At 40.3% G+C, this 23152-nt stretch overlaps 2 protein-coding genes across 3 annotated transcripts; both read right to left on the bottom strand.

Annotated features, from left to right (window-relative positions):
* Positions 1 to 1446: 1446 nt before the first annotated feature.
* LOC129659623 (olfactory receptor 2A2-like) lies at positions 1447 to 17286 on the bottom strand. 2 transcript variants are annotated; one of them, XM_055591194.1, is made up of 2 exons: positions 13944 to 17286; positions 1447 to 3295 (listed from the first exon to the last, which is right to left on the bottom strand). In XM_055591194.1, the coding sequence occupies exon 2, from the start codon at positions 3245 to 3247 to the stop codon at positions 2315 to 2317; it is 933 nt and encodes a 310-aa protein (XP_055447169.1). In that variant the 5' UTR covers positions 3248 to 3295; positions 13944 to 17286; the 3' UTR covers positions 1447 to 2314. The 2 variants fall into 2 exon arrangements, with proteins under 2 accessions (XP_055447169.1, XP_055447167.1); XM_055591192.1 differs by having other exon boundaries at positions 13739 to 17285.
* A 3953-nt stretch (positions 17287 to 21239) lies between these two features.
* Positions 21240 to 22169, bottom strand: LOC129658737 (olfactory receptor 2A2-like). Its single transcript, XM_055589584.1, has one exon. It carries the CDS (start codon positions 22167 to 22169, stop codon positions 21240 to 21242), a length of 930 nt encoding a protein of 309 aa, XP_055445559.1.
* Between the last annotated feature and the right edge of the window lie 983 nt (positions 22170 to 23152).

Genomic DNA, 23152 nt, shown 5'->3' with positions numbered 1-23152 from the left:
AGTGACTGAACTGAACTGAACTGAAAGACTTCTGCACTGTTTTAAAAAAAAAAAGGCACTGGTAAGAATATGAAAAGATAAGCAATACACAGGCTGGGGAGAAAATCTTTGCATATGTAGGAAAAAAGGACTTGATTCTAAAAAATAAAAAAAGGACTTTTGCAACACAATAAGAAGGTGGCTCAGTCGGTAAAGAATCTGCCTGCAAAGCAGGAGACACAGGAGATGCAGTTTTGGTCCCTGGGTCTGGAAGACTCCCGGGAGGAGGAACTGGCAACTCACTCCAGTATTCTCGCCTGGAAAATCCCATAGACAAAGGAGCCTGGTGGGCTACAGTCCACAGGGGTCGCAAAGAGTCAGACACAACTTAGTGACTAAGCACACACACACACAAGGAAAACAAATAAGTCAGTTAAAAATGGGCAAAAACCTCTGACAGACACCTATTCAAAGAAGATTCACAAATAGCAAAGAAGCATAGGAAAAGATGGTCCACATCTATGTGATCAGAGAAATGAACGTTAAAACAACAATGAAACATCAGTGTACACCTAGTAGAATGGCTAAAATCCTGACCATTGGCAACACCAAACACTGATTCGGATGTGGATCAACAGAAAGTTGCATATACTGCTGAGGGGAATTCATTTTCATTCATTGCAAAATGGTACAGCCACCTTGAAAAGACGGTTTGAAAACGTCTAAAAAAAATAAATACTCTACTATATGAGCTACAAGTTGCCCTACTATTTACCCAAAAGATTTGAAAACTTATGTCCACATAAAAGACATGAACAGTAATATTTAAAGCAGCTTTATTTATGATTGTCTAAACTTAGAAGCAATCCAGATGTCCTTCGGTTGGTAAAGGATAAACGGTGGTGCATGCAGACAATAGAACAGTATTCTGCACTAAAAAGAAATGAACTAGCATGTAAAAAAAAAAAAAAAAAAACTTAAATGCATACCACTGAGTGACAGAAGTCAATGTGAAAATACTATATACTATATGATCCCCAAATTCTGAAAAGCCAAAACTATGAAGGCAATCAAGATATCAGTGGTTACCAGGAACTAGTAGTGAGAGAGGAAGAGGGGACTCTCAGGACAGTGAAATTACTCTTTATGAAAATATAATTGTGGATGCACATAATTATACACTCATCAAGTACACAGAATATACAACAGCACAAATGAATCCTCATGGAAGCTGTGAAAATTGGGTGATGATGTATCAGGACAGCTTTATGAATGATAATGAATGTACCACACTGTAGGGGTTGTTTATAATGGGGAAGGTTATGTATGTATGGAGACAAGGGGGTATTGGGGGTATCTCTGTACCTTTCACACTTCCCTGGTGGCTCAGACGGTAAAGTGTCTGCCTACAATGTGGGAGACCCGAGTTCAATCCCTGGGTTGGGAAGATCCCCTGGAGAAGGCAATGGCAACCCACTCCAGTACTCTTGTCTGGAAAATCCCATGGACGGAGGAACCTGGTAGGCTATAGTCCATGGGGTTGCAAAGAGTCAGACATGACTGAGCGACTTCACTTTCACTTTCTATACCTTTCACTCAATTTTGCTTTGATTCTAAAATTACTTTAAAATAAAGTTTATTACATAAAAATGAGTAAAAGATGTAAAGAAACACCTCATCAAAAAAGATATGCAGATGGTAAAGAAGCACTTGTAAAGAAACTCAACATCGAATGTCAACAGGAAATTTCATGTTAACACAAGAATGAAATACCAGTGCAGATAGGTCAGAACAGTGAAAATACAAAATATCTCAGTATATCCATAAAAAGCAGTGCTTGCTATGTTTCTCGGTGGTCCCAACAAGGAATCCAAACTGCCATTCACATCAGTGCTCTGAGCCAGAGGCAAGATAACTAACAAACCGTCACGCTATTCCCTGAAAAGCTAAAGTGGTCTGCATGGTCCATTCTTCTCTTTCCCTCTTGAGGAAGGGCTGGGAGTGGGAATTTTCTCCTGATCCTGCTACCCTGGGACAGAGAAGAAAAGCAGTTATGGAAGATCAAATGCGTAAGTTTGCCTAAAAGCTTCACTGCATATCTTCTTGACTTTGGGATAGTTTGGGGTGCTGCAAACTCCTGTGTGATGTCTGGTGTTCAATGAGGCAATTAGATCTTTATTATGTCATCTCCATGGAGGAAGGGAGCTGGGGGTTTCTTTTGTGCCTTCTTGCTGATGTTACTTTGTAGAAGCTTCATCCTTAAGTCATGTATTTTGATGGGAAACTTTCTCGACTGTTAGAAAAAAAATTCACTGCACCATAATTCTGCCCTGTGTCACACTGATCTATTTTTCTGCAGTACTTTGTGGAAGGCAGCCTTTACTTGAGCATTCCGTACACTGTAGACAAGGGGATTCAGTAATGGGTTGAAGAAGGTGTAAAACAGGAAAAGGATTTTCTTCTGTTCCTCTTGGTGGCTACTGTCAGGGGCCAAGTACACCATCATGGCTATGCCAAAGTAGAACCCAACCACACAGAGGTGGGAGGAACAGGTGGAGAAGGCTTTCTTGCAGCCCTCCTTTGACTGGTTCTTCAGGATTGCCCAGAGGATGCGCACGTAGGAGACCAGCATCAGGGAAAGGGGCCCAACTAAAATAAACACACCATCAGCAAAGAGGAACATTTCATTGATCCAGATGTCACCACAGGTCACTTTGAGGACAGAACTAATTTCGCAGAAAAAGTGGTTCACCTTCTGGGGCCCACAGAAGGGCAGCCGTAGAAACAGACTTACTTGGACTATGGCCAGGGAAAATCCACATGCCCAGCAAGCGATGGCCAGAAACGTGCACACCCTCCAGTTCATGATGACCGTGTACTGCAGTGGGAGGCAGATCGCCACAAACCTGTCATACGACATGACCACCAAAGTCAGGCACTCTACAGAAGCAAAGGCCAAATAGGAAACCATCTGCATGGTGCATGAGAAATAGGAGATGGTTTTCTTGTGTTTCATTAGGTTTTCCAGCATATTTGGTAAATTGCTGGAAGCATAGGCTACGTCAGTGATGGCCAGATGAGACAGGAAGTAGAACATGGGGGTGTGCAGTCTAGAGTCAAGCGAGATGAGTCCCAAGATCGTGCCATTTGCCAGCAGGTTGAAGGTATATAACAGGATGAAGATAACCAAGAGGAGCAATTCCATGTCTTCACTGAGCTGAAATCCCACCAGGATGAATTCTGCGATCCATGATTGGTTGCCCTCCATTCCCAAAGGCAGTCTCTAAGGGACTGAAGTGTGATGGGAAGGTCAGAGCTGGACAGCAAGGAAAATCAGAGTTACTTATGGGAAGTAAATTCAAAAGAAGTTTGTGTGCTTGTCCCTACTTCAGTGAGAGTTCTCTAAAATGTTTCTCAGCATGTTTGTTTTTCTTACTTTATTGTGAAGTTATCAAAATTTAGGATAAGTATCAGAAATATAAACAATATTAATATATACCCTTTACCAATTTTTTCATGTTTGCTTTATCATTTTTCTCTCTTGTTAATATTCTCTGAACCATATAATAATTAAGTGTACCATAAGGCCAGCTTATCTCCAAACTGTTTAATCTTCTTAAGAACAAGAATCATGAGATGATAACATGATTCACTATTTTAGGTATAGCATTTCAGCCCCTCTGGTCCAAGATTGAAGTCCAATGTCACATATAATATTTTACCACTTCTAATCTGAAAGTTAATCAGTTTTCTTTCCTTGACATTGATATTTTTGAAAAGTATGAGTTCTTATTTTGTATATCATCTCTCACTTGTGGTTTTCCATGGATTTCCCATGTTTTATTTATAAATTTACTTATAAATTTTTTGCAGGAAAAAATGTAACTTGTTAATCTTAAAACTTTTCATGAATATACAAATAATGTTAAGTAATCACAATATAGGTGATCCCAATATAGGTGATGCTACTGTGTATTACTTGGTTAAGGTGGTATCTCCAAGTTAATTCCATTATACTCTTAAAGAGATGAGAATACCATACCACCTCACCTGCCTCCTGAGAAATCTTTATGCAGGTTAGGAAGCAATAGTTAGAACTGGACATGGAACAACAGACTGGTTCAAAATAGGAAAAGGAATATGTCAAGGCTGTATATTATCACCCTGCTTATTTAACTCATATGCAGAGTACATCATGAGAAATGCTGGGCTGGATGAAGCACAAGCTGGAATCAAGATTGTTGGGAGAAATATCAATAACCTCAAATATGCAGATGACACCACCCTGATGGCAGAAAGTGAAGAGGAACTAAAAAGCCTCTTGAGGAAAATGAAAGAGGAGAGTGAAAAAGTCGGCTTAAAACTCAATATTCAGAAAACTAAGATCATGGCATCCGGTCCCATCACTTCATGGAAAATAGATGGGGAAACAGTGGGAACAGTGACAGACTTTATTTTGGGGGCTCCAAAATCACTGCAGATGATGACTGCAGCCATGAAATTAAAAGACGCTTGCTCCTTGGAAGAAAAGTTATGACTAACCTAGATAGCATATTCAAAAGCAGAGACATTACTTTGCCAACAAAGGTCCATCTAGTCAAAGCTATGGTTTTTCCAGTAGTCATGTCTGGATGTGAGAGTTGGACTATAAAAAAAGCTGAGAGCCAAAGAATTGATGCTTTTGAACTGTGGTGTTGGAGAAGACTCTTGAGAGCCCCTTGGACTGCAAGGAGATCCAGCCAGTCTGTCCTAAAGGAAATCAGTCCTGAATGCTGAAGCTGAAACTCTAATACTTTGGCCACCTGATGCAATGAGCTGACTCATTTGAAAAGACCCTGATGCTGGGAAAGATCGAGGGCAGGAGGAGAAGGGAATGACAGAGGGTGAGAATGTTGGATGGCATCACCGACTCGATGGACATGGCTTTGGGTGGACTCTGGGAGTTGGTGATGGACAGGGAAGCCTGGAGTGTTTCATGCAGTCCATGGGGTCGCAACGAGTTGGACATGACTGAGGGACTGAACTGAACTGAATTCATAATTTTAAGTACTTTGTTCCTTCTGGCTTAAATTATTCTGTACTTATCTTGTAGATTTTTTACTTCAGCTTTGAATCAAGTTATTTCACTAAAAACATTTAGTTTCTCCATAACTGAAAAAGACACATGTACCCCAATGTTCCCCACAGCACTATTTACAATAGCTAGGACATGAAAACAACCTAGATGCCCTTTAACAGATGTATGGATAAAGAAGCTGTGGCACATATATATACAATGGAACACTATCAGTCATGAGAAGGAATTTATTGGAATCAGTTCTAATGAGGTGGATGAACTTAAGAGTCTATTATAGAGAGTGAAGCAATTCAGAAAGAGAAAAACAAATATTGTATATTAATGCATATATGCAGAATCTAGAAAAATGGTACTCATGAACTTATTTGCAGGACAGCAAAAGAGATACAGACATAAAGAGCAGATTTGTGGACACAGTGGGGGGAAGGAGAGGGCAGGACAGTTTGAGAGAGTAGCATTGAGACATATATATTACTATATATAAAATTTGCTGTATGATGCCGGGAGCACAAATCCGGTTCTCTGTGACAACTTAGATGGGTGAGATGAAAGTTCAAGAGGGAACGGACATATGCATACCTATGGCTGATTCATGTTGATATATGGCAGGAACCAAGACAATATTGTAAGCTAATTATCCTCTGACTAAAACTTTTAAAAAAAGGGGAAAAAGATAAAGTACATTTATATGAGTAAAAAAGAAATTTGGTTTCTTATTGAAGAATCATGTTTTTAAATCAGTATCTGGATTTATTGGATATTAAGTTATTAATATTTTTATCAGGATTGTTGCCAAATTTCTAATATTCTCATTCAACAGAAACCATATACAATTTGGGAGAGTACCTAAGTTGTTAACTGAATAATGAATTCTCAGCTTCACTTGTCTAATCCTAACACTCGTTTACTGACTTCTTTTGGAGAACATCACTAATTTAACACTACTATTGAAGAAAATGATATACATATTATATGAAAGTTTACTTTTTAGGCAAAAGTATATTTAGAATTAAAATCATTTCCCCTTTTGGTTTTCTTTGTATTTAGATAATGATAGGCTCTTAGAAATTTTAGAATTACAAATTAAAATGTCAATGGTATGATTCATTCTGTGAACAAATTAGCATTCATCTCATAGGAAATTTTGACATCAAGTTTTCCTAAGTCTTAGTAAAACATGACATTCCATAAAATAATACATGTGTGAAAACTATGGCCAAAAGTGATCATTGCTAATAACTTGTACATTTAGTTTTCCATTATTCACTGTATCTATGTTTATAAAAATATAATTAAATTATATAAACAGTTTTATTTCTCTCATTTAAATCATGCCAGGTACATTTTCCATATCAAAATGTTTCAATGCAATATACTTTAAACATTTACATACTATTTTTTTGCATACAAATATTTTAATTGATTTAATACATTACCTTCTAAGCAGGTTATATGTAATGTAATGCCATAGATTCAATTTTATACATGTTTTTTGCATATATATTTTACTATTTTCTTATTGAATATTCCTAGACATGGAAGTTCTCAGATTTCTATCATTCTACCTATATCCATCACCATCATCATCATTTATAAAAAGCAAACAAGTCAAAAAAATCAAAACATATCAGCCCTAGAAGAAACCATTCAGTGGGAAAAGATCCTAATTTAACAATCAGAACTGTAACCTCAAGTTCACCTTTCCTGTGAAGTTGTTCCAGTTCAACTTTTCTACTTTTATCATGTTGATTCTCACATTTTAATACAATTTAGCCAAACCTGATATAAAATACATTTCCTGAGGTTCATTCTACAGGCATTTTCTCCTTAAGACATCTTTTTCCATATATGGTTTTAATTAACCCTAAGATATGAATTTCTCACTTTGCTTCTAATCTATAGTTTCTTCTTAATTTCACTTTGGGGCTCAAAGAGGTACTCCTGTTTCCTAGATGAATGACAAGAAGGAATGACTTGTTATTTAAAGACCTACACCATCCATTATACAGAGATGTCTTTACCAACATAGTTATTACAGGTTAAACAATATTATTATTTAATTAACATCATAATTTTCAATTACAAAATGTTGCAAACTATGATGTGACTTTTATCACTCATGGCCGAAGCCTGGTTTCTAAAAAAACTAACATATTCTTCGATAAAATGAGAAAAATATCTAAAGATAGATGATATATATAGTTTTAATTCCTATGCTTGGACTTTATATCATGGAAGGAATTAGTAATTAAGATATTCTGGAAATTATTATATATCCTTGTGAAGAATATCAGGTTTAGTTATCCTCAGATGAGGACAACCATCCCTGAAGAGAAATTCTGGAAGCAAATCATAGTAAGCTAAATTGGTACAGGTACCAGCTTCCTTGATACAAAAGGAAAAATAACAGGATCTTTATCAAATGGCTAGAGGGCTTCTCCCAGCCACTTACTAACACCTCCCTACTGAGCAGAAAGGAAAGGAGCTCCAGTGTTCTCACTTCCCTGGCAGGAGGACATATCTAGGATGTAGAAGGAACAGATGGTTCTCAGCCAAGGAAGAAATGAAAGACAGTGAAGGACAAGTCACATAACACCTCTGGCTTCATCACATGTAAGGGAGGCAAACGCTCTAGATGACCTTATGTCCCTTTTAGTTTGATGCTACGATTCAGGGACACTGAGTTTCACCAGCTTCTGCCCACACGTGGGACACCAAGGAGGGGCTCTGACTAGGAGGAGTAAGAAACCTATGTTTAGACAGCGTGGGTATCAGATGTGACTCTGAGACCCCAGCACAGAGCAAGAAAGGGGTCTTCAAAAGGGTGTTTTTTCCTTTTTCCTAACCCTGATGATTCTGCCAGCCTTCTCCCCTGATCTTCTTAAACCATTAATCAATGTGTAAGTAAGGATTTATATAACTGGGAGCTGCTACTATTTCTGGTATTTTTCTCAATTTGAGCTGGAATTAGAGGAAAACTCACAGAGATGGGAAGGGCTGGAGCTGAGTCACCTGCTCCCTGGAGTGAGTACAGGGATGGTTGAGTCCCAGACACCTTTTCTGTCCTGATGGAGAAGAACTCAGGATGCTCAGGAGCCTCTAGAAATGACGGTTTTAGAGTCAGATCACTTAAAACCAGCCCATTCCCCAGAGGCATTCCTGACGAGTCCAGGGAACAAATTACTAAGCGTCTTCTCACCATTCTGTCTTCCCTACAGACTAGAGCAAAACCTACCCCTATCCTCTTGGCTCTTCAGCTCGCTGTCAGTGTGCCTGTGTGTGTATGTATGAGTGATGAGTGTATGAGTGTGTGTGTGTGTGTGTGTGTGTGTGCATGCGTGCCTGCTTATGCTGAGAAGTAAGAACTATGTTAGAATTGCAGGCTGTCCTTCATCAAGAGGATGTTGATATAGGAATTTAATAGATCTCAGCCATACATTATGAACCACATCCCACAGTACAATCCCCAAGGATATGCATGTATTGTGTACTTTTTCTTGAAATCGCTCCTCTCCATATCCTACTTTTGGAAAGTTTCACGATGTAATAAATGTTACCCCCATGGAGCTTGTTGCCAACCCCTCCAAGGACTGTATTTTCCTTCCGGAGTACAGTTTTGCTGAAAAGTGTTAATATGAAAGTTTCTATTAAAAACCATTGCAAATACTACTTTTTAGTTGGAAAAAATGGAAATTGAATCCAGTCCCTCAGTGCTTTCCTGACTTCTTTTGATTTCAAGTTACTCCCCAAGTATTTTTCCACTTTCTAAAACATTTCCCCTAAATACATATCCTATATTTAGAGAATCCATTGTAATCTCTCTGCTTTAAACATTTAGATGTTAAACTTGGATGATGATGGCTTTGTCAGATCTAGAGAAAGCATGCAATCATAATACCTAAGATCCCTTCAAATTCATGAGTGTTCGGGTTAATTTGGCTTTTACTGCTATAAATCATACTAAATTTCCCTAGTCTTCTCTCCCAGATGAAAATGCCCTATTTTCTCACTCTTTAAATCTCCCACCTATTCTCTCACTCACAGTTTCAGCAGCTGAATGATAGTAGCTGAGAACATAAAAGAAATCACATGACAGTGTTCACAATCTCGACCATCACATTCACACTTTGTTGCTGTTCAGTCGCTAAGTCATGTCCAACTCTTTTTGACACCATGGACTAAAGCATGCCGACTTCCCTGTCCTGCACTATTTCTCAGAGTTTGTTCAAACTCATGCCCGTTGAGTCAGTGATACTATTCAATCATCTCATCCTCTGCCACCCACTTCTCCTTTTGCCTTCAATTTTTCCCAGCATCAGAGTCTTTTCCAATTAGCTGACTCTTCGCATCAGGTGGCCAAAGTACTGGAGCTTTCACAGTTACTAAATCTATGCATTTATCTCAACTTCTCTGCTGTTATTATTGAGTCACTGCTGCTGCTGCTAAGTCACTTCAGTCATGTCCAACTCTGTGCGACCCCATAAACGGCAGCCCACCAGGCTCCCCCATCCCTGGGATTCTCCAGGCAAGAATACTGGAGTGGGTTGCCATTTTCTTCTCCAGTGCATGAAAGTGAAAAGTGAAAGTGAAGTCGCTCAGTCGTGTCCAACTCTTAGCGACCCCATGGACTGCAGCCCACCAGGCTCCTCTGTCCATGGGATTTTCCAGGCAAGAGTACTGGAGTGGGGTGCCATTGCCTTCTCCGATTGAGTCACTAGTTTGTGCTTAACAAAGGCCAACCTTTCACTTATGTGAGGAATCCCATGCAATTGGTTATCATCAAGAAGATAAGAGATAACAAGTGCTAGAGAGGATGTGGTCGGGGGGAAGGAAACTTTGTATGCTCTTGGTGGGAATGAAAGTTGGTTCAACCATTATGAAAAATCATATGGAGGTTCCTTAAGGAATTAAAAATAGAACTATGATATGATCCAGCAATTCCTTTTCTGGTTATAATCCCAAAGGAGATGAAAACAGGATTTCAAAAAGACACATGCACCCCCATGTTTGCTGCAGCATTATTCTCCATAGCCAAGACAGGGAGACAACATAAGTGCTCACCAGTGGATACATGGATAAAGAAGATGTCATATATATACATAATGGAATATTATTCAGCCACGAGAAAGGAGGACATTCTGCCATTTGCAACAACATGGGTGAACCGCGAGCATGCTATGCTAAGATAAACCAGGCCAAGAACGACAAGTATGGTTCCACTGATATGAGGAATCTCGACAAGACAGACCTCATAAAAACAGTAAAATGGGGGTCACCAGGGGATTTGGGCAAGAGGATAGGATCAATGTTGCTTAGGGTACAAATTTAACAGTGAGTAGTAAATCAGCCCTAGAGTCCTAATGGACAGTATAGTTAATACAGACAACAACATTGTATTATAATCAAACTTGGTAAGCTACTAGAATTTAATTACTCCAACCACTATAAAAAAACAATAATTATGTATTGTGAAAGAGGTGCTAATTATTGTTACAATGACAATCACCTTACAACACATAAATGTAACAAATGAACACTGTACACCTTAAATTTACAAAATGTTCTATGTCAAGTGTATTTCAATTTAAAATATAATGATTATTGTTTGGCAGAAACCAGCCTACTGTAAAGCAATTATCCTCCAATTAAACAAATAAATACGATGAAAGGCAAATTATTTTAGAAAAGTATAGTAAGTAATACAACCTCAAACAAAGAAGCTTATGAAAATAAATCACTAATCAGAGTTGGGAGAGCTTTTAATCTCATTTACTCCACCCTTTATTTAAAAACCTTCTGTTTCAGTCCCTACTGCATGTATAATATTATGCAAAGTAATATCATGGGTGATAAACCTTTAGAAACAGTGTTTCTATTTTTGAAATTAATAATCCAGCTAGGGAATATTTTCTAGATATTATTATAATAACATTTTACACTAAAAATAAATTCTTGATATTTGCATTTTCTCTTTTCTCTCCTCAGGATGCTTAGTAATTTCAATGAAAAAAGTTGCTTTCTATAGGACAGCAGATATGTTTTATTGTTTGAAGGACTATCGATAAGTAATATACATCAAGCTGCCTCCTTCACAACTGATAAGCATTAACTATAATGTCCATCAAAACAGTGACTTAGAACTGTTACTTAGAATTGTTAGATATACAGCACCATATTGGCCTTGACAGCTGTTCAAATTCCATTTTTATTCCTCCTCCCAAACTCCTAACACTTTCCTATCGGTAAGTCCTTTTCCTCATTTATAACATATATTATGATTACTTCTTCATTCATTCAGCCATTTTTTCATACCTGTGTTCATTCAAAAATATTTAGTAAGACTTCACTATAGGTCAAGCACTTGTGATTACTATTCAAGCACTAAAGATATAGATCAACTGATTAGGATAACAGACAGAAATATTGTTTTTAAGAATATTTACACATTTTTTAAGTTAAAAAAAATGTAATATTATTTACATGAATATTTGAACTATTGAAGTTGCTCCTAATAATGTATAAGGGATATTAAGCATTCTATATCATGACTAAATATTGCATATGCAAAACAACATGGTAATGTGGCCAGCTTTGTTCTCACTGCCCTTGAAGATGAATACGATCATACTCAAACACATTTATTGACAGGACATTGTGGGTTTATGCTTAGGTTCAGTTTATGGATATTTTAAAAGAAAAAGGAAGTGGAGAGAAAATGAGGGAGGGAGAAAGAGATGGTAGAGAGGAAACACAGGAGAAAAAAGAGAAGATACAGCACCCCTCCCTTCAGTTCCTCACTATGACTTCACAGTTTCTGCAGAGGGAGTAGGGGTGTGTAGGGATGAGTCTGGGGATGGGTGGGGTGACGTATGCAACACAGGAAAAGGGAAGCTGAGTGCTGGATAGCTATAGAGAGGTTGGAACCAAAAGGACTTCTGAAAAGTTGATAGAATTTAGGTGATTGCTGTCAAAGACAAAACTAAGTCTGGGACACAATTTTTGAAAGTGTGAGCTTCCCTGGTGGCTCAGACAGTAAAGAATCTCCCTGCAGTGCAAGAGACCTAGGGTTTTAATCATAGACTTTTGGCTCAAATCCATCTGCTGTTACCTTTTTGTCAGTAGAGGTTCAGTAGCAAGGAGAGTACGTTTCTACAGTAAAAAGAGGAAACACTGAGACAAGTCTCTGAGTGGCAAACATTCCACCATGGCAGGAATTTTTTTTAAGTGGAGAAGTCTTTCTAATTGGCCTTTAAGGACATTTGGCAGTCCTTGGTTGGCTACAAGGGGGCAAGGGGGCATTTTAAAGACACTCAAAGGCAAAAGGGTTGCCAGTTTTACAGCGAAGTATTTTTCTGTGTTCCATTTCTTCAAACAAGTGGGTGGTTTAGGTGGTTTGGGTGGGGGGAGCATTTACACTCTCACAATGGTCCTCATGGGGCTGGTGGCAGTTATGGCAGGCAGCTGTCATTAGGAAAGATGTGGCAGCCACCTGGCACAGAAAGCAGCAGGAATGAGGGGATAATAAACAAGGAGTCTCGCTGTTTAAACACTGAGGAGGCCACCCAAGTGAAAAAGATCATGAGAAATGAAACTTGTGCCACCAGAAGATGAAACGAGAATGCCTATAATTAGAATTTAGATTTGATGGACCAGAACTTTGGCTATCTATCATTTACAGGGTTTTGAAAAGAAATGTGGATTTAAAAAAAGCCCAAATTTAAAGATGGTTATATGAGAGACTTATTAATAGAGACCAGCTGGCTTATAAATGAGTCACTACTAAGCATAGAGATGTTACTTTGAAAATAATTCTGATCTTGAGAATCCACATGTTCTTTGTGAAAGTCACTCAGCTGTGTCTGACTCTGCGACCCCATGGACTATACAGTCCATGGAATTCTCCAGGCCAGAATACTGGAGTGGGTAGCATTTCCCTTCTCCAGGGGATCTTCCCAACCCAGGGAAGAACCCAGGTCTCCCACATTGTAATGGGTTGTTTACCAGCTGAGCCACAAAGGAAGCCCAAGAATACCGAAGTGGGTAGCCGATCCCTTTTCCAGCGGATCTTCCTAACCCAGGAATCGAACTGGGGTCTCCTGCATTGCAGGCAGATTCTTTACCAACTGAACTATCAGGGAATCCCACATGTTCTTTATAGGAAGGGGGAGAAAAAAACTTCCAAGCATTTAAGCCTTTGAGGAAAACACACATGTACACACACACACACACACACACAAATTTCTGAATGCCAGATATGGAGGGAAAACTCTGCCCATCATAATTAGTGGAAAATACAAAGCTACCTCCAGGAATGAAGAGTTTGTACAGATTAAGAAAAATACTTAAGCATTACATGTTATCCGTAGAAGCCCATTTTTCAAGACATTTTATCCAGACTCTTTGAGTCAACTAGTCAAAAACAGCTACACAAGAGAAAGGCATTAGAAAAGAAATAGCTTCTTCTACAGTTAAGGATGTGAAGTTTATTTACAATGCGAATCAGTGAAATTTATTTCTTTAAATTCTTGAATAAGCAGAGACTTTAACCAAATATTTCAGATTTGTGTTCTGCTCACCAGGTAAGAGACATGAGTTACAAAGTTATTATCAATGCATCTCATTTCCCTCCAAGACAAATTCAAACCACAACTCTTAGCAAAGCTTAAACAAACAAACAAACACCTCATGTCACATGGAATAACCACTGTTCCCTTTTTCAGGCATCTTCCAAGCGCTGATGCCTTTAAGCGCCCCGAGAGCTGTCTGCCAGTTATAAAGAAGCCATAATTAGGGTAGCCCCTTGAATAACAGCAAACTAGGCCTTTAAGTAAAGAAAGAATGGAGGTAAAAGTTTCAGGCCCTTATCTTCAGTCTCTCCCTCACTCACTGCAGCTTCAGAGCTGCAACGGAAACTCGGTGGACTTGGGAAAACTGAAGTTTTCTTTGTTGTGTTTCTCAAAGATCACAGTTGACTGAAGACTCCGGTGACTTTCAGCAGCAAATTTTAGTACAATTCTGGGTGTTTCTGCCAAAGTTCCTTGGTCAGTAATAGTGGCTCCTTTTCAGAACCGCTCTCCCACTTACAGTCTTATTTCTTTTTCCCTAAGCTCAGCCCTCCTGCAGCTTTTCCTCTGCCTAAAAGGGCCGGTGGTTAAAGCGTTTCTTCCCTACCCAGATTAAAGGCTTCAGAGAGCAGTGACTAGCTACTGGGTTTTGGATGGGGGCGGATAGTTTGTGGGTTTTTTTTTTTTTTGACCCTTAAAGGGCACATCAAAATCACCTGGGAACTTTTAACAATTCAGATGCCAGACTACGGCATCCTCATTCTGAAGACGAGGGTCTGGGGTAGAGTCCTGGCCGGCTAGTTTGTCAGGCTCCTCGTGTGATGCGGTGGCAACGGTGACGCTGGGAACACTGGTTAAAATAACTCCAAAGAGGCTACTAGATGTTGGGGGCGGGGGTGGGAAGCGATGTTTCTGTAAAATAATCCAAATTTTATTCTGTTCCCCAAATAACCTTTAAATAGGAGAACATTAGGGAGGATCGTTTTGATTAAGAGAACCTGGCCTTTCTTAGATCTATCCCACCTGCAGGAAATTAGAAGGGGGAGAAGGAATCCACATTACAATCAAGTTGCATTCATTTTCCCCACTCCTTTGTGCTGTTGAACAAGGCCTTTGGCCTGGCGGAGGGGACTCTTGATATGAGGAACCAACAAAGATACTTTCCCCTGCAAGGAGATCCAACCAGTCTATCCTAAAGGAAATCAGTCCTGAATATTCATTGGAAGGAATGATACTGAAGCTGAAACTCCAATACTTCGGCCACCTGATGCGAAGAACTGCCTCATTTGAAAAGACCCTGATGCTGGGAAAGATTGAAGGTGGGAGGAGAAGGGGACGGCGGAGGATGAGATGGTTGGATGGCATCACCGACTCAATGGACATGAGTTTGAGAAAGCTCCAGGAGTTGGTGATGGACAGGGAAGCCTGGGTGTGCTGCAGTCCATGGGGTTGCAAAAAGTTGGACACAACTGAGTGACTGAACTGAACTGAACTGAAGAGTGGATCTGTCTCCCCACCACTTCGCCTGTGAAGCTCAAAAGAGGAGAGTCTTCACCTTTTCCTAAGGCAGTTTCAAAATACCTTCAACCAGTTCTTTTCCCAGTTTACATTGATACACTCCAGTCCTTACAAAGAGTGCCAGATGGTAGAGAATCAGAAGTGGCTTCTTAGGGTGAGAACATGACTACCATATGGAACTTCCCATCGAGGCCCTCCAGGAATCTTGCTGACACCCTCTCCCACCACATCCTTTAACCCTCCGCCTACTCAGCACCTTCCCCTCCAGTCCGAGAGTCTCCCAACATCATGCCTTTGGATTATACACCTTTCTCAGGGATGATCAAAGAGGGATTTTTCTTTGAGGTAGCTTATCTTTTGGGCTATTCCTTGACTGGCATCATCTTCATCACCTGGAAACTTGTTGAAAATGCAAAATCTTGGACCTCACTCTAAATTTACAGAATCAGAGACTGCAGAGTGGAGCCCAGCAATCAGAGTTTTAAAAATTCTCCAAGTGGTTCTGGTGCAAACTAAGGTTTGAGAACCACTGCTGTCTCATGTCTTCTCTTGTCTTATCCTTTGAAAGAGAGAGAAAGAAGAAAACTTACTTTTACTCTTGTCTGGAACCTGTATGGGAAAGGGAAAGACAATAAACAAATAATAAATAAATCCACTGAAAACAGGAAAAAAAAAAAGTTTGCCCATATAAAAGATAAACATAGCTTATTCAAGATACTTACATTTGGTTAAAGATCTCTTTGAGTCTCCATGGCTGTAGTTGAGAAGATGCTTATGCTTTCAATGAAGAAATCTGGCCAAGTTGATCCTTAGTATTTCTTACAATTCAATGGATCCATGAGTTTTAGGATTAATAAGCAGCAGCAAGGAGTAAGAATCAGTTATAGACAGAAATGCTGTATTAAGTCATGAAATACATATATATTTAAAGACAACTTCTCAGAGAAAATAATTTTGTGCCCACATCACAGTTTCATTTCAAATATGCTGGTCAAAGAGAAGTTGCTGGGCTTCCCTGATGGCTTAGATGGTAAAGAATCTTCTTGTCAATACAGGAGGCCTAGGTTTGATTCCTGGTCGAGAAGATCCCCTGGAGAAGGAAATGGCAACCTTCTCCAGTGTTCTTGCCTGGAGAATCCCATGGACAGAGGAGCCTGGCAGGCTACAGCCCATGGTGATGCAGATTTGGACAGCACTGAGTGACTGACACTTTATAAGCCTCACTCAAAGATGCCCCTTGCTGGTAAAAGCATTTTGTAGGAAAATAGGGAAGCAATAACCATAAAGAAATGTCTGATTAAAGATGATTAGATTAGTCTCAAAATGGACTAAAATGTAAGTAAGTCCCAAAACTGATAGTCAGCTGAATGGGCAACCCTACATTCCCAGAAAGGATCTTGAAAGATTATCAAAGTGTCTTAGAAAACTGTTGAAATTTTATCAGAATTCTAATCACTTTCAGCAGGAGCTGTGAATTGCCTCTTCCAAAAAGGCCTGTCTCACTACAGGTTTAAGAGAACTCCTTCCTCAGTTCCTAGTTCCTCTCTTCTCATTGAGTTCTTTTTTACTTTTTTCACTTTTGATAAGTAATTTAAACTTCCTGAATATCCCTGATTGCTTCATGTATAAAGTGGGGGAAATAATTTTTTCCCCAGATGAAAGAATAAGGCTAGAAAAACACAACTATCTCTTTAGAGTCTTCCAAGGTCTATGACTGACTAATCAAACTCTGGGCTTTCCTGGTCACTCAGAGGGTAAAGTGTATGCCCACAGTGTGGGAGATCTAGGTTCGATCCCTGGGTCAGGAAGATACATTAAAGGGGAAAGTTTTCTATTCTTGGATTCTGATCCTACCACAATGCCAAGCTATGGTAGATTTATTTATTCTACGTGATTTACCAGTGAAACACACAGTCCCTGCTATGTTTATGCATGCCCTATGCAGTTACAAAAGGTAACTCAATCTGCATGATCACCCTATGAGCCAAGTGCAATTCTTCCCATTTTACAGATGATAGAACTGAGTCAGAGATTGAGACTGAGACACTGTTTAAATAACCAGCCCAGACACAATGTCTGGTAAGTACCAGAGCTTGGATTTGAACTCAGGAATCTGCATTCAATGACTGTGCTCAATAAATGGTTACTAATTGATATCCTTTCCCACTGCTTGATTCACCACTAATCAGGTTGTGCCTTGTCAGGGATGAAACAGTGACAGATAATCATAAATAAGGTAAACTTTAGAGAACCCCAGCAGAAGGGAATGAACCACCTGGTCCAGGTAATTAAAGCTGGACTGTAGCCAGCTTTGGACTGTAGCCTGGCAGGCTCTAGACTCCATGGGGCTCCAATCCCATGGACTGTGGCCAGACAGGCTTTTCTGTCAGTGGAATTTCCCAGGCAAGAACACTGGAGTGGATTGTGATTTCCTTCTCTAGGGGATCCTCCCTACCCAGGGATCAAACCCATGTCTCCTGTGTCTCCTGCATTGGCAGACATGTTCTTTACCTCTAGAGTCATTGGGGCTTCTAATTAAAGCCTACATCATTTTCTTCTATTGAATTGTATTGTCCACTACCTGCTCTGATTCTTGTGTACTTATATTTGTCATCTGTCCCTGGATTGAACCTTCTATCACCAGGGGTCCCCAACCTCCAAGGTCTAATGCCTGGCAATCTGAGGTAGAGCTAATGTAGTAACAATAGAAATAAGAAAGTGAAAGTTAAAGTTGCTCATTCATGTCCAACTCTTTGCAACCCCATGGACTATACAGTCCATGGAATTCTCCAGGCCAGAATACCAGAGTGGGTAGTGTTTTCCTTCTCCAGGAGATCTTCCCAACCCAGGGATCGAACCTAGGTCTCCTGCATTGCAGCTGGATTCTTTACCAGCCAAGCCACAAGGGAAGCCCTTGAAATAAAGTAAAATAAATGAAGCAAAATAAATGTAACATCCTTGAATCATCCCCAAACAATCCCCCCCCCAACTCTGTCTGTGGAAAAATCGTCTTCCATGAAACCGATTCCTGGTGCCAAATAGATTGGGGACTGCTGTTCTACACCATAGGCACTGAGATTAGTCTTTATTTGAGAAAATGGTAGAGAGAGTGACTGAGAAGCACCTCTTTCGAGAAATGAGAGCCCCCTACCCATGTAGAGTTAGCACTTGAACAGCATGGGGATTGAACTGCATGGACCCACTTGTATGTAAATTTGTTCAAAAGTAAATACTATGGTGCTACAGAATCTGTGGTTTATTGAATCCACATAAACAGAAGATCCACCTGTATGGAGGGCCAGCTATAAGTTATACATGGATTTTCAAAAGCCCATGTTGTTTAAGGATCAACTGTCAATGCTGCTGGTCACCTAACAGGTTCTTTACATTATTCTTAAGGAAAAGGTACCATACCTGGATAGAAGATATTACTCCCTTGACTTTTCAGAGCCCCTGACATTGTCTTGTGGCCATAAAAGATATTGCTTTCTCAGATAGTAGAAGAATGAAAAGATCCTTGCTGGGGATAAGAAACCAGAGATCTCTGAAGACTCTGAAGGCGAATGAACAACACTGATCTGGCATAATAGCGATAACTAGTAAGTATGCAACTGCCGGGGTCCAGCCCCGGCTGATCCAGGGTATTCGAAGGAGAGACGGCGTAGGCGAGGGTCAGGAAACAACTGCTTAATTAAACGTTAATTAAGGATATAAAGAGTAATAGAATGAGGATAGCTCAGTAGGAAAATTCAGTGGAGAAAAGAGGCTGAGTAGCTTGGTTTATGCGGGAGACCAATAAAACTTCAACACAAGAAGTTTGCACCACTTACGTAGGCCACAGGCGTCCTTCCGTTCTCCCGAAGGAGAGGAGACACTGAGGCCTCCCCAGTCGGATCTTAGAAGCCCAGGCATAATTAGTAAGCATGGTGGGTTCCGCGCTCCAGATGGAGACTCAGCCAGAGTGAGAGAGAGACATGGGGAGACCAGTCTTTCGAGGAACTGATCCCAATTCTTTATTTTCCATGGTCTACTTTTATACACTGAGATGTTATGCAAAAGTCACGCGGGGTCAGCAGTCCTGACTTTTATCAAAGTCAGGTGCTTCATACAAATGTATACAGAGGTCTTAGGGGTGATTATTCTTAAACAGATGCCACCCAAATAAAGTTACATTCCTATAGGGTGAGGGTGTAGTGGGTTTTAGTTAAGGAAAGAATTTACTTAGACTAAGGTCTAATGTGATTTATATCAAAGGTTAATACTTATTTCTTATATATATTCATTAATGTGTGTAAGGGCAGGGGATATGGAGACTTAGCAACAAACATTGGCTCAACAAATGAAAAAACCCTTCACCAATACAATTTCTAATCAGCCCATTATACTTATACTAATAGCTTTCTAACTTTTCTAAGGAACCTGTTTTTAGAAGGTTTAAAGCATCTCGTGCCTCTCACGGTTGGGAGGCTGTGAGCAATCACATGTGGCCAGACAAGCCTGTCAGGCAGGCCAGAGAACCTTCAGAGGAGTTTGTAGGTTAAAACACTCTTGTCACGCCCAGGAGTTTTTATTAACTGGAGCTCTAGGTTAACTCCTTCTCTGAAAGAGGTGGCGGGGGACAGCCCCCCGTAAAGTCAGAGGTGTAGGTGAGAGCACAAAGTAGTAAAGTAGGCAGGCTCTGGTTATGGGGGTAGATGCTTGAGGATTTTCAGGGGGACTCCTGAGGCTCAATCCTGCCTTTGTGTATGTCGAGCCTCCTTCCTCATGACCTTTGCCGCGGGCAGAGTGCCTCACGCCGGCTCCCGGCAGTGATAGAATTCCAGTTGAGCTATTCCAGATCCTGAAAGATGATGCTGTGGCAAGTGCTGCACTCAATATGCAATATGCCGGCTCCCGGCATGCAACTGCTGCCAACACAACTACTTCTTCAGCTGTGAGAGGCCCCAGAGCAGGGCCCCTGCTTTTGGAGACAGAGCTCAAGTGGAGAGAGCCTTACTTCTGGGCAGCTGGACACATGACTCTTCATATCATGTCCACAACTGGGGACAACCCTCAGGCTTCAGGCTTGACCACTGGCCTCTAGATATTATGTACTTGAGAACAGCATTTTCTCAGTGTATGTTATGTGTCGAGCACTGTGCTGATGCAGTGTCTTATTGGCAGGTCTTAATTTTCTATGACATAAGATTGTTCCTATTTCACCATGAGAGTCCTATATTTTAAGTACTGACTCCAGCCACAAAATAAGTAGGGAAAAATGGGGTTCATTCACTTGTCTCTCTGACTCCAACCTAGCAGTATCTGCTTTTTTAACCTGATGTATCTCTGAATCCTTGACATTTGGGTCATTGTATTGTTTTGTAGTGACTGCAGCCATGAAATTAAAAGACGCTTACTCCTTGGAATGAAAGTTATGACCAACCTAGATAGCATATTCAAAAGCAGAGACATTACTTTGCCAACAAAGGTTCGTCTAGTCAAGGCTATGGTTTTTCCTGTGGTCATGTATGGATGTGAGAGTTGGACTGTGAAAAAGGCTGAGCACCGAAGAATTGATGCTTTTGCTGTGGTGTTGGAGAAGACTCTTGAGAGTCACTTGGACTGCAAGGACATCCAACCAGTCCATTCTGAAGGAGATCAGCCCTGGGATTTCTTTGGAAGGAATGATGCTAAAGCTGAAACTCCAGTACTTTGGCCACCTCATGCGAGGAGTTGACTCATTGGAAAAGACTCTGATGCTGGGAGGGATTGGGGGCAAGAGGAGAAGGGGACGACAGAGGACGAGAAGGCTGGATGGCATCACCGACTCAATGGACGTGAGTCTGGGTGAACTCCGGGAGTTGGTGATGGACAGGGAGGCCTGGTGTGCTGCGATTCATGGGGTCCCAAAGAGTCGGACACGACTGAGCAACTGAACTGAACTGAAAGACAAAGGGACAAAAGATGCTCATTTCCAAGAATCTTTGCCTTATATCTTGAGCTAGAATTTGGACAATTACCATATTCATATCAAATTTCTCATTGGGAAATTTTTCTGAGTTTTTCTTTCAGCAAACCACACGTTTTAAAAAAAAATCCCCAAACAACACTGTATGTACCCCTCACACGGACCTCTTCTGCAGAGCTCTGTACAAGGCACCCTTCACCTGAGCATTCCTCAGGCTGTAAATGAGAGGGTTCAGGAATGGATTAAAGAGACTGTGAAACAGGGACAGTATTTTCTCCTCCTCTTCTCGTTGATTGGAGTCTGGCACCATATAAACCAACATGGCTATGCCAAAGAAGAGTCCAACCACACAGAGGTGGGAGGAGCAGGTGGAGAAGGCCTTTCTGCGGCCCTCCTTTGACTGGATCTTCAGGGTGGCACAGAGGATGCATATGTAAGAGACTAGCATTAAGCACAGGGGCCCGACTAAGACAAATACAGAAGCAGCAAGGAGGACCACTTGGTTGATCCATGTGTCAACACAGGCCAACTTGAGGACAGACAGAATTTCACAAAAGAGGTGGTTCACTTCCCAGGGCCCACAGAAGGGTAGTCTTAGGAGGAGAACTGCCTGAACCAGAGCCAGAATAAATCCACACGCCCAGGAAGTGGCAGCCAGGACCCTGCAAGCTCTCCAGCTCATGATGACAGTGTACTGGAGGGGATGACAGATTGCCACAAACCTATTGTAGGACATCACCATCAAAATCAGGCACTCAGTAGCAGCAAACCCCAAATACAAAAAAGTCTGCAGTATGCATGGGACAAAGGAGATGGTTCTATGCTTGTTTGCTAAGTTTGCCATCATCTTGGGGACGTTGTTGGAAGCATAGGACATGTCGATGATGGCCAGATGTGAGAGGAAGAAGTACATGGGGGTGTGCAGTCTCAGGTCCAGACAGATGAGTCCCAAGATCATGCCATTTGCCAGCAGAATGAAGATGTAAAACAGGGAGAAGATCCAGAAGAGAAGCGTTTCCATCTTTGCACTGAGGTGGAAGCCTACCAAGATGAATTCTGTGACCCATGACTGGTTACTTCCCATTCCTTAATGACAGCTTGTCAAGGAATGAAATGTGATAAGAGAAGTCAGACACGGAGAATCAAGGGAAATTGGAGTTACTCATCTCAAAATGAGCTCAGACAAAGGTTGTGTCCTTGTCCTACTTACTCCTCAAAATCGATGACCTCTTTAACTTTTAATATGAAACATATTTAAAGATAGAAAAGCATTAACAATTGTACAAAAAACTCCCATATACAAAAACCCAGATTAAATGAATTTTAATATTTCTTTTATATTTGCCTTTTTATTCTCTTTTTCTCTCCATATATAACATATTCTTTCTTTCTGAACCTCTTGAGTTTACATTGCAGACATGATGCATATTTACCTTAAATTCCTCATTTATTTCTCCAAGAGCAAAGATACTTATTTAACCTAACCACAATACAATTATTAAAATCAGGCAATTTCATATTAACCTGATTTTTTAATTCATAGTTTTCTCTTGCTAGTCCTCCCACTCTTTAGTTTTCCTTCATTTGGAACACTCAAACTTTCTTTGGGTTTAATGACACTGATATTTTTTAAGGGAATAAGAGTGCTTCTTTAGTAGAGTGTTCCTCAAATGGAATGATACAAAATTCCTCATTTTTGATTCAGATTATTCATCCTCTTCAGGAAAAACATCCCTGAGTAGGGGCATGATATTAATTTGTCCCATTGTTGGTGACACTAACTTGGATCACTTGGAAAAGATAATTCATCACAACCATCTCCATTATAAAATCATTCTTTTTTTCTCTAATGTAATTTAATGGATCATCCATTAAAATTAATATGTAAATATTCTGTTCCTCATAAAGCTTTCAGCAACTCATTTGAGCATCTATCGATTACTTGCCTGATTCAATTACTAGTAATGATGTTTACAAAATGTGGCATTCCAACTCATTCATTGCTTTTATATATATGGGTTGTCAAGTTTAGTATATGGAAAAGTCCTATATCTATCTATCTGTCTC

This window comes from Bubalus kerabau, chromosome 8, assembly GCF_029407905.1.
Source record: "Bubalus kerabau isolate K-KA32 ecotype Philippines breed swamp buffalo chromosome 8, PCC_UOA_SB_1v2, whole genome shotgun sequence".
NCBI lineage: Eukaryota > Metazoa > Chordata > Mammalia > Artiodactyla > Bovidae > Bubalus > Bubalus kerabau.
Note: the sequence above shows the minus strand (reverse complement) of the source record. Positions and strands in the feature narration are given on the sequence as shown.

What these genes read in the sequence shown, in the direction of transcription:
- LOC129659623 (XM_055591194.1), bottom strand. Translation starts at nt 3,247, where the DNA reads ATGGAGGGCAACCAATCATGGATCGCAGAATTCATCCTGGTGGGATTT.
- LOC129658737 (XM_055589584.1), bottom strand. Translation starts at nt 22,169, where the DNA reads ATGGGAAGTAACCAGTCATGGGTCACAGAATTCATCTTGGTAGGCTTC.